A 12,452-nucleotide genomic window follows, 5' to 3' on the forward strand; every position below is an offset into this window, starting at 1 on the left:
TCCTCTGAAGTGAATGTTTTGTTCATATCCTCTGCGCATTTTTGGATGGGGTCATTTGCTTTTTTGGTGCTAAGTTTGCTGAGCTCTTTGTATATTTTGGTTATTAGTCTCTTGTCTGATGTATGGCATGTGAAGATCTTCTCCCATTCTGTGAGGGGTCTCTTTGTGTGATAATTTCTTTGTCTGTGCAGAAGCTTTTCAATTTGATGTAGTTCCATTGGTTTGATTTTGTTTTAGCCTTCCTTGTAATTGGGTTTCTTTCATCAAAGATGCCCTTAAGATTTAGGTGGGAAAGTGTTCCACCAATGTTTTCCTCTAAGTAGTTTATAGTCTCCGGTCTAACATCCAGGTCCTTGATCCATTTGGAGTTGATTTTGTTTCTGGTGAGATAAAGTGGTTCAATTTCATTCTTCTGCATGTTACAACCCAGTTTTCCCAGCACCATTTGTTGAAGTGAGTCTCCTTCTTCCATTTAATACTTTGGGCCCCCTTATCAAAGATTAGATATCCATAGGTGTGGGGGTTTAGATCAGGGCTTTCAATTCTGTTCCACTGGTCTATGTGCCTATTTTTGTTCCAGTATCAGGCTGTTTTTATGATGAAGGCCTTATAATATAGTTTGAGATCTGGGAGTGTGATGCCTCCATTTCTGTTTCTTTTCCTCAAGATGGTTTTGGCAATTCTAGGTGTTTTCAGGTTCTAGATAAATGATTGTAGTTTTTGTTCTATTCTCTTAAAGAAGCTTGGTGGAACTTTTATGTGTATCACATTAAATTTGTATATGGCTCTGGGGAGAATATTCATTTTGATGATATTTATTCTTCCAGTCCTTGAGCATGGGATGTCTTTCAATTTCTTGGTATCAGTTTCTATTTCCTTGAGTAGTGACTCATAGTTTTCAGTATACAAGTCTTTCACTTCTTTGGTCTACTTTATTCCTAGGTATTTTACTGATTTTGCTGAGACAGTAAATGGGAGTGATTTCTGGATGTCTTCTTCTTCAGATTTAGTGTTTGTATAAAGAAATGTCTCTGATTTTTGTACACTGATTTTGTAGCCTGACACCTTGCTATATTGCCTAATAACTTCCAGTAGTTTTCTGCTGGATTCTTTAGGTCTTTCTATGTATACTATCATATCAACTGCAAATAGTGAGAGCTTGACTTCTTCCCTTCCAATCTGTATTCCTTTGATTTCTTTCTCTTAACTGATTGCTATGGCAAGAACTTCCATACTATGTTGAAGAGCTTTCCTATTCTTTAATCTATTCTTTATTCTTGGGAGTATGGACCCAAGATCCTAGGGGGATACAGAAGGTTGAAAGTCTGGCTTCTATCAGGATGCTAGTCAGGCTTCCCTGGATTGAAGACCCCACCAATGTATCCTGGAGCTCAGCTTCCCCAGAGACCCACCCTACTAGGGAAAGAGAGAGGCAGACTGGGAGCATGGACCAACAAGTCAACACCCATGTTCAGCGGAGAAGCAATTACAGAAGCCAGACCTTCTACCTTCTGCAACCCTCAATGACCCAGAGGGATAGAGAATGGGAAAGCTATCGGGGGAGGGGGTGGGATATGGAGATTGGGTGGTGGGAATTGTGTGGAGTTGTACCCCTCCTACCCTATGGTTTTGTTAATTAATCCTTTCTTAAATAAAAAAAATTTTAAAAGTCTGGCTTCTGTAATTGCTTCCCTACTGAACAGGGGCGTTGACAGGTTGATCCATACTCCCAGCCTGTCTCTCTCTTTCCCTACTGGGGAAGGGCTCTGGGGAAGTGGAGCTCCAGGAGATATTGGTGGGGTTGTCTGTCCAGGGAAGTCTGGTTGCATCCTCCTAGCATCTGGAACTTAGTGGCTGAAAAGAGAGTTAATATACAAAGCCAAAGAAATTGTCGAACAATCATGAACCTAAAGGCTGGAATAGTGCAAATGAAGAGTTGCAGGGTCCTGCATTTTGTAGATAGCTAGCAGGCATATTTTCATTATATTTCAAAGGGCCTGTAGCTATACTAGTGTTTTTTTTGTTTGAGCCTGAAATCTGATATGCAGGTGGATCCTAATTATTGTCTGGGGAGATGATATCATGGCTGGGAAAAACCAGAAAACTGGATCAGGGAAGAGAGTAGCTCCCAAATATGGGAAAGAGGTATAAATATTACTGTAAACTCCATTGATTTGATGTGATCTGGGGCCCAAAGTTAGCTTAGGAGCCTGTGTGACTTCTACATCCCTCTAGATCTGAGCTTACATTCTGTGGTCATGTGTAGGAACATTCCATGCTGCCCCAGGATCGAACCATCTTCCTCAGGTATAGCATAGAGTATGTTGTCCATCTTCCCTTCGGAGGATGGAACATTTTCTACCATTGTTGATCCAAGTTGAGGACATGGTCCTATGGGTGTCCACAAAGGGGTCTATTTTTTTGTTCCTGATAGAAATGACCAGTAACAATGGAGGCACTTATTCAAGGTCTAGGCCCATGAAGTCTGTTTGGGAATTTCAGGACTCCCCAATTAGGGCCCACCTGGTAGAATGGCCTGATAGTGACTAAAGAGTCATCATTAAAGTATGCCAGTCTCTTACCCTTATTCAGCTTTTGCAGTCCTTGCTTTGCTAAGGTTAGCTTTGGAGTGAGTGAGAGAACTTACAGTTAAGGTACTTCCTAACTGGTTTAGTAGGGTATCTAAGTCTAAGTGGACACTATTTCATTATGAACTTGTTACTCACTACAGACTATTGTGTATTTTTGATTTCAGAATTATATTTTGCCCTAATTTATGGATACATGTGAACATATGCTCTACCTTATGGGACCTGGCCTATATCTAGGTTTTGGGACTTTGTTAGGAAGTGAACCTCCTCCTGGAATGGAATTAGAGAATACCATGAAAGGAAAGGTCTCACCCAAATGATGAGGGTGAAGGGTTGGCAATCCGGTCTGATGTCTCTGGTACAGTCTGAGGTGAAGCATAAACACAATATTTATATACATTAAGCTCAGGACTCTCTCACAAAAGCATATGATGCTGATGAGATAATATAACAACTATGTAGAGTGGTCCAGGAGGTAGTGCAGTGGATAAAGCATGAGACTCTCAAGCATGAGACCTGAGTTCAATCCCAGGCAGCACATGTACCAGAGTGATGTCTGGTTTTTTCTTTCTCTCCTATCCTTCTCATTAATAAAAAAGTAAATAAATTTTTAAAAATAGTTATGCAGAATGACCTTTTTTTTTCCACCAAGGGGAGATGATTGGTTAAGAAAATTATGGCATATATACAAAAGTGGACACTACTAAATATAAGAAATGATGAGATCCTTCCCTTTCCCATTTCTTGGATGGAACTTGAAGGAACCATGCCAAGTGAGAAAATCCAGGAGAAGAATTAACATTGGGTGATCCTACTTACACATGGTACTTAAGAAGCAAGGCAAGGGGAGTCAGGTGGTATAGCACAGCAGATTAAGCGCACGTGGCGCAAAGCACGAGGGTCGGTGTTAGGATCCCAGTTCGAGCCCCTGGCTCCCCACCTGCCGAGGGTCGCTTCACAAGCGGTGAAGCAGGTCTGCAGGCATCTATCTTTCTCCCCCCCCCCGTCTTCCTCTCCTCTCTCCATTTCTCTCTGTCCTATCCAACAACTACAACATAAATAATAACTACAACAATAAAACGACAAGAGCAACCAAAGGGAATATATAAATACTAAAAAAAAGAAGCAAGGCAAGGCAAGGCAAGGCAAAGAAGGTCATACTTGGACTGGGTGGGGTGCATTGTACAAAGCAAATCACTCTGGATTAGAGTGAGGTAGGAGCATTGATCTTGGGTGTTCAGATGGTGAAGAGGGAATAAGAATGACATGCACACACATATTTACTAGGAGATAAGAATCTGTACCTATATGCCAACAACTGTACTATTCACCAATAAAATGGTGTAAATTTTTTAGTTGTTTTTGAACATAATATAGTTACCTGATTAGAAAATAACACATTTGTTGTAAACAGTTTGGAAAATAGAGACATTCTGTAGGTGAACTAGAATCATTGATAATCCCATCATGGAAAATTTTCTTTATTATCATCAGATCACTTTTGAGCTCTGGCTTATGGTGGGGCTGAAGATGGAACTTGGGACCCTTGGTTCCTCAAGCATGAAAGTCTTTTTGCATAAGCATTAGGCTATCTCCCCAGCCTAAAATAATCTATCCATTAAATTGCTTCATACTCATTTTTATATTGTTGAACTTTATACTGTCTTTTAAATTTAGTACTATGGCATAGACATTTTACTTAAAACATTGTTTAAAAATTAGTTTATATAGTCACATAAATCCAAATCACATCAGTATATTATTTAATTTTAGTGAATTTAAGACATTTGTTATATTTTAGTATCTTTGTGGGAAGGACTACAACTGACAGATACTAGACAATACCACGCTAATTGTTGTCAGGTGTAAGAGCTGCAAAAAGACTCTTATACTTTAGGCTCTGAGGACCCAGACTCAGCACCACCAGTACTGAGTAGAATTCTGATGAAAACAAACAAATAAGCAAGCAAAAACCACTCCCTGTTCTTCTAGGGAAACAGAACTGCTTCTCTCTCCCCAGGGTTCACTGTGGTCAGGTTGGCAATGTTTCCATGCCTAGAACTTCTCTCCCCGGTGAGTTTTTTCATGTCTCCGAAGAGCACTGGACTGACGGAATGTTTTACTACATTGTTTACATTCATAGGGCTTCTCTCCACTGTGCGTTCTTTCATGTGTCCGAAGATGACTGGAAGTACTGAATGTTTTCCTACATTGTTTACATTCATAGGGTTTCTCTCCACTGTGAGTTCTTTCATGTGTCCGACGTTCAATGGATTGACTGAATGTTTTACTACATAGTTTACATTCATAGGGTTTTTCTCCACTGTGAGTTCTTTCATGTCTCCGAAGACCACTGCTTTCAATGAATGTTTTACTACATTGTTTACATTCATAGGGTTTTTCTCCACTGTGAGTTCTTTCATGTACCCGAAGATGACTGGAATAACTGAATTTTTTCCTACATTGTTTACATTCATAGGGTTTCTCTCCACTGTGAGTTCTTTTATGTGTCCGAAGATTACTGGAACAACTGAATGTTTTACTACATAGTTTACATTCATAGGGTTTTTCTCCACTGTGAGTTCTTTCATGTCTCCGAAGAGCACTGCTTTTACTGAATGTGTTATTACACTGTTTACATTCATAGGGCTTCTCTCCACTGTGACTTCTTTCATGTTTATGAAAAGCACTGGAACAATTGTATCTTTTACCACACTGTTTATATTCACAGGGTTTCTCTCCAATGTGTATTGTTTCATATCTGTGAAGAGAATCACAAGAACTGAATCTTTTTACCACATTGACTGCACTCTTTTTTTTTGTGCCTCATGAGCTTAACACACTGCTCTACTGTCCGACTCCCTATGTTGAAATTTTTTTATGAAATAACTATTTTTTTCTATTAAAACTCTCTCTAAACATAAACATAGATATTCATACAAGGGAGATATGCTTAATGTTTCCAAGTGTACTACTTTGTAAACACTGAGTTTCTTTGCCTTATCTATTTATTGTTTTTTTATATTTATTTTTCCTTTTTGTTGCCCTTGTTTTTATTATTGTTATAGTTATTTTTGTTATTCATGTCATCATTGTTTCATAGGACAGAGAGAAATGGAGAGAGGAGGGGAAGACAGAGAGGAAATGAAAGACAGACACCTGCAAATCTGCTTCACCACCTGTGAAGCAAATCCCCTACAGGTGGGGAGTCTGGGGCTCAAACCATGACATTCATGGTGGTCCTTGCACTTTGCACCATGTGAGCTAAGCCAGATGTGCTACCACCTGACTCCCCCCTGCCTTATTTATTTTTTAATTTATTCCCACTGTTGGATAGGACAGAGAGAAATGGAGATAGTAGGGGAAGACAGAGAGGGGGAGAGAAAGATAGACACCTGCAGTCTTGCTTCACCACCTGTAAAACGACTCCTCTGCAGGTGCGGAGCCAGGGGCTCGAACCGGGATCCTTCCACTGGTCTTTGAGCTTTGCATATGCCTTATTTCTAAAAGTTTCCATTTCCTTCTTATCAGTGAAAGAAATGTTTTCATGAAGTGGAGAAAAATGATAATCCAGAACACCATTTTCTTACTTGTGCTGCCAGTGATTTAACTGACAACCCCAGGCATGAACATCAGATCCATCATTATTTGAGTCACTTACCAACTATTCCATAAGCTATTCATGGCATTCATTTTTATGAAATAGTTTAAGAATTATCTATTTATATCAGTCATTATAAATTTTCTTTACTTTAAAAAGATTGTATTATAGCAGGAGCCAAGAAATAGCTCAAATACTAGAGAGCACACACTTAGGAACCCATAAGAGTCCATTCACATATGGAAATCATGAAGGTAACAAATCACAGAGAAGTTCACAGTAGCTTTCTGGGTAATACAAGTATATTTTATTATGAATGAGATTCAAACCTTTTACTTCCTTGGTGGTTATACGGCTCTTTGATGGAATGGTCCCCTTGGAACATTCCTAAAAATACAAAAGATATCAGAAAGTACACACATATAATGAATTTTTCATCCCTCATGAGTCACAATCACAACCATGCCCTTTTCACTTAACAATGTGTCCACATACATTGTTGAGTAATGGTGGGAAAAGTATGTCTTTTCATTGAGAAATGAATGAATATCATAATTACCTATAGACAGAATGTTTCTAAAGTTTTCCCACATCACGTTTCTGTAGAGTTTCTTCTCTGAAGAATTTAGTAGTGCCCACTCCTCTTGAGTGAATATCACTGTTACATCTTCATAGGTCACTGAGCACTAAAACATACAGTGTATTTATTTATATGAGAAAACACTTCATACTGACAGCATATTAGACATCCATGATCTACTTTATGAAGTCAGAGATTGTCTCATCACCAAACATAACAAAGACTCCACTCCCATGGTCTAGAATGTGATACAGTAATTGGTACAGTGATTAAAGCTTTGTGGTATCATCAGGTCCTGACCCCAGTCCCTGGAATCTCATATGACAGTGATGTTATGAAGTGCACTTGGAAGGGTGAAGAAACAGGTCCAAGGATAACTGAGTCAGGTTTGGGAGAGCATTCAGTGAACAACTTAATTTCTTTACATTTTTATGTTTTCATCACTGAGGCTTTAGAGCTCCATGCTATAATTTGAGGAAGAAAAAGAGAAAAAAGAAAGAGACCCCTTCACTTAAACTCCAATGCAGTAGAGGTCTGACTTAATTGAGGACCATGCACATGGCATTTTAACATTATACTATTTATGTATTAATAAAGAGGTGTTATGGGAAAGACAGAATACTACTAAGCTCTGGTTTATATTATTCCTGGAGACTGGCTTTTGGGCTGTAGCACTTCATGGATTAAAGTCTTTTGAGCAATAATTTTTATATTGTCTTCCCAAACCTATTTTCTTCTTCAATGCAGTCATTTACATCCTACATGGATGAGAGTGAGGTATGAGTAAAAATTGCTAAAGCATAATGACACATGAGGGTGCTGACAAACCATATCATTATTTCCAAATGGAGGGAGAGAGTGGCAGGGAGGAATATGGAGACAGAGCAAGTAGGAGAGGTATTATAGTATCACTCATCCACCTGTGAAATTATTTGCATATGCACAATCAAGTGATGGCTGGGAAACTTTATATCAGGTCTTCATTCATTGTAAAATATGTTCTGTGGATTAAGCTAATTCCTAATCCTCTTATTTCTAGGAGTAATAGGATAAACAAGTTTTTCAAATGAGTAAATCTGAAACTACTCAATTTTTAGATCACTGGATTTGCGTGCCTAAGATACTTTTTCCTTCCTTCTCTAGGCCCAACATGGGCCAAAATGGGGCTATGGGTTCTATCTCAGTCTTTCTTTCTCTCACCCTATGTCCGTGTCATGTGAATTGTTATTCACATGTAGTAAATGAAATTAACCTTTATTTTGTTTAAATGAGAATGACTGGGGACAGTGAGCACGAACATCAGACTTTCAGGCTTAAAGCCCCAATGGTTATAAGTTAAATTCCAAACATCCTTTAATTCTAGAGATGAGGGGAGTTCTGGTCTCACTTTCTTAAATAAAATAAATAAATCTTTAATTAAAAAAAAAGAGAGAGAGAGGTACCAGGTAGTGTTTTACCTGGATAAATGGCACACATTGGGAGGTGGGTGGTAGCAAAGTGGATTAAGCACAGATGGCACAAAGTGCACGGACTGGTGTAAAGATCGTAGTTCGAGCCCTTGGCTCCCCACCTGCAGGGAAGTTGCTTTACAAGTGGTGAATCAGGTATCAGGTGTCTATCTTTGTCTCCCTCTCTGTCTTCCCCACCACTCTTCATTTCTCTCTGTCCTATCCAACAACAATAGCATCAACAACAATAACTACAACAATAAAACAACAAGGGCAACAAAAGGGAATAAATGAATATTTAAAAAACATTAATCCACATGGTCCGAGAGGTGATGCAGTGGATAATGCATTGGATTCTCAAGCATGAGGTCCTAAGTTCAATCCCTGGCAGCACGTGTACCCAGAATGATTTCTGGTTCTCTCTCATTTCTCATGAATCAATAAATAAAATCTTTAAAACAAACAAACAAAAAATCACTAATCCTAAATTCTTAACACATTACAGTGCACAAGGTCCCAGGTTCAAGCCCCTGGTCCTCACTTGAAGAAGGGATGCAGGTGTCTGTCTCTCTTACTATTTCCCTTTCTATTTCTGGCTGTCTCTATACCATAAATAGATAAATAAATATAAGTATTTTAAAAAGAGGAAAACATTGTAAAAAATGACTTAAATTGGAGGTCAGTTTGTGGCTTAAAAAAATGGAAGATACCCATGTTCAGCGGGGAGGCAATTACAGAAGTTAGACTTTCCACCTTCTGTACCCCAGAGGGATAAAACTTAGGGAAGCTCTCAAGGGAGGGGATTGAGTATGGAGTTGTGGGTGTAGGAATTGTGTGGAAATGTACCCCTCTTATCCTATAGTCTTGTCAATGTTTCCATTTTATATATTAAAAAAAAGAAGACACATGACTGACACCATAGAACAACTTCCAAGTAAGTGCACATACTTACTGTCTAGAATTGGATCCAAAAATAACAGTATCTATTTGTTGAGAGAGAAATAAAACATGCTTGCTCCTTAAAATTAGGTAAAAGTTGAGCATCATTAGTCAGGCAATTCTTGGATTTCCCCATAGAAATGATGGGCCAAGACCTCTAATATCTCTCCATCATTACTGGTCGCTACTACCAAGTTTGATGTTACCAAGTTGACAGTACCAAGTACTGTCTGCCTTAATCTAGTTCTCTAGTTCTATTCTCAATTCTGATGCTATCTTCCCAAACAATATTTTTAGTCCATCTTCATGTTACTATCAAGCTTCAGTAAAAATCACTCAGACCATGGGCCCCTAGAAACATATTTAAAGAAGACTACATAGCTTTATTATACTTTAAAATTCCTATTCTAATCTGCTCTAATCTTATTTTCTGGTTCCTATTTATTAAACATTTTGTTCTGATTTATGTTTTACTGCCGTTAAGTCACCAGGTTGCAGATGATATGATTCCATCTTGAATACTCTGGACAGATAACTTCATAAATGTGCCCCTATAACTAGAACTCTCCTGAGCCCGACCATTGTAAGGAAAGATACAAACAGGCTGGGGGTATAGATCAAAATTGCCAATGTCCATGTCCAGCAGAGAAGTAATTGCAAAAGTCAGAACTCCCACCTTCTGCACCACATACAGTTTTTGTCCACACACCCAGAGGGGGAGAAATGTTAGGGAAATATGACTAGATGGCTCTGGGTCAAAATTCTATCAGGACAATGAGAGAACAGAGGAAAAAAGCAATGACACTCAGAAGTAGTTATTGGTATAGGTGATACTTAGGAAGAGAAGGGCCATCGTCAAAATTATATATTTGTAGAAATCACATTCAACCTATATGTAGTAGAATCACTGCAGTTACCTACCACTGCAGGAAATGGGGACACAAAACTCTGGTGGTGAGAACACTGTGGATTTTATGCCCTGGATACTTTATAATTTTAATATTTTAATATTTAATATTTTAGTATTAAATCACTAATAAAAATGAAAAAATTAAAAGAAGAGGGCCAAAGAGAGATTTCACCAGTTTGAGAGTGTGCCTTGACATAGATGAGACCCAAGTTCCAGACCTGGGAGCATATGGCACCATAGCAAGAGGGGAGCTCAAGAGCTGTGCTATCTCTGATAAACAAGTAGCCCAGGAAAGGTAAAATTACTTTTTTTCTTTTTTAAAAAAATATTTATTTATTTATTCCTTTTCGTTGCTCTTGTTGTTTTTTATTGTTGTTATTGATGTCATCGTTGTTGGATAGGACAGAGAGAAATGTAGAGAAGAGGGGAAGACAGAGAGGGAGAGAGAAAGACAGACACCTGCGGACCTACTTCACCGCCTGCGAAGCGACTCCCCTGCAGGTGGGGAGCCGGGGGCTCGAACCAGGGTCCTTAAGCCAGTCTTTGCGCTTGGCACCACGTGCGCTTAACCTACTGGGCTACCACCTGACTCCCCAAAATTACTTTTTTTCAAGGCAGTACCTTAGGAAAAGAAAAATGTTGATAAAAGAAATGAAGGAATAGAATGGAACAAGTCTTTCGAACATGTTTTGCATATCCCTTTAAATTTTTCAAACCCATGAATAATGGGGCCACACTGCACTGATTTCTTGGGTCAGGGTAGTCAATTATGTGAACAATCTGACGTAGCAGAACAGACACCTTTCTCAATAGATATATTGAAATAATAGCTTTAATTCAAACTGTGAGAAGAAAGAATTTTCCATTGATTAGATATTACTGGGAATTGGTGCCAGCACTAGAAATCTATGGCTCTAGGCAGAGATTTTCTTTCTTTTGTCCTGTTTGTCTATTTGTAATTGAATAGGACTGAGGTAAATTGAGAGAGAATGGGACACATAGAGAGAGAGAAAGAAAGAAAGACAACTGAAGACCTACCTGGCTGCTTGTTAAGCAAACCCCCATCCAGGTGGAGAGCAAAACTTGAAACTGTGTTCTTTCCCATGGTAATTTATATGCCTAACTGGGAGAATTTTCATAGCATACAGAGCGTTTGGGTAGAAAGGAATAAAAGCCTTTGGGTATAAGAAGGTATGTTCTGATGAACTTCATTTCTCTTAGTGGGATAATTTTAATTATTTCCTACAGCGCATGAGAGAAAGAAGCAGGAGAGAAACCAGAGTACCACTAATGAAGTTCCCCTTTTCACGTCTCTGTGTGGTGTGAGGGATTTAAACTCGGTATCTGGGCTTTAAGAAACTCAAAAAAGGATGATAAATGACATAGTGGGGGTTGTATTGTTAAATGGGAAACTGGGGAATGTTATGCATGTACAAACTATTGTATTTACTGTTGAATGTAAAACATTAATTCCCCAATAAAGAAATAAATTTAAAAAAAAAGAAACTCAAAAAAATCTTTAACAGGATCTTCTTGGTGGCACACAAAGTAGAAAGCACACATTCCAGGTTTAATGGAGGAACAGTACTGTGGTGTTTCTTCTTCACTTTCCCTCCCTCCTCTTTTTATCATATCTACTTAATATCTGTATCTATATATCATGGCAGCAAAGACTGGTGACAAAATAAGTTTTTAACAGAAATATTTAGGCAAATCAGAAGCAGTGAAATGAACATTCATAACATAAAATGCATGTGTAAATTAAAATACAACTTACTCAGGAGGAAAAAGAATCAGATCTGGCATATGTCATTTACCTGAGAAAGTGTCATCTCTCCCTCTTTCTCTCAATTTCTTTTCAGGCCAGAAAATTAAACGAAGCAGTATCTTTAGACTGTGATTTGCCTCCACAAGCCAGGCCTCTTGGCTTGACAGCAAGCATTACACCTACAGGGAATATAAAATTGGAAATTGGCAAACAAAACCAGGACACCTAGGGATTACTGGAAAACAGTTTTTATATCTGGCACAACAGTCCCAGAGTTAGTTAATCCCAAAAGCTCCTGGGCTCTGATGTGCTGTAGATTTTCCTTTTGGGAGTCTGGCAGTAGCACAGTGGGTTAAGCACACATGGTGCGAAGCGCAAGGACTGTAAGGATCCCGATTTAAGACCCTGGCTCCCCACCTGCAGTGGAGTAGCTTCACAGGCAGTGAAGCAGGTCTGCAGGTGTCTTTCTCTCCCCCTCTGTCTTACCTTCCTCTCTCCATTTCTCTGTCCTATCTAACAATGATGACATCAGTAAGAAAAACAGTAACTATAACAACAATAAAAAACAACAAGGGAAACAAAAGGGAAAATAAATAAATATTTTCCTTTTATACA

The 12,452-nt window shown here is 38.7% G+C and overlaps 1 protein-coding gene across 4 annotated transcripts in view; it reads right to left on the reverse strand.

Moving 5' to 3' along the window:
* Positions 1-12,452, reverse strand: part of LOC132535583 (zinc finger protein 14-like) — a 178,921-nt gene that overhangs the window by 131,102 nt on the left and 35,367 nt on the right. For 2 of the 4 annotated variants that reach the window (XM_060182108.1, XM_060182104.1), the window contains exons 2-4: positions 11,887-12,016; positions 6,752-6,878; positions 6,522-6,579 (exon numbers count right to left, since the gene is read on the reverse strand). The exons of 1 other annotated variant lie outside the window; for it this stretch is intronic. In XM_060182108.1, the coding sequence (XP_060038091.1) occupies positions 6,522-6,579; positions 6,752-6,878; positions 11,887-11,901 (200 nt within the window). In that variant the 5' untranslated portion in view covers positions 11,902-12,016. The remainder of the gene's footprint in view (positions 1-6,521; positions 6,580-6,751; positions 6,879-11,886; positions 12,017-12,452) is intronic. One more of the 4 variants, XM_060182107.1, reaches the window with a different exon arrangement.

The sequence above is a fragment of the Erinaceus europaeus genome, chromosome 23 (assembly GCF_950295315.1).
Source record: "Erinaceus europaeus chromosome 23, mEriEur2.1, whole genome shotgun sequence".
NCBI classification, from domain to species: Eukaryota; Metazoa; Chordata; class Mammalia; order Eulipotyphla; family Erinaceidae; genus Erinaceus; species Erinaceus europaeus.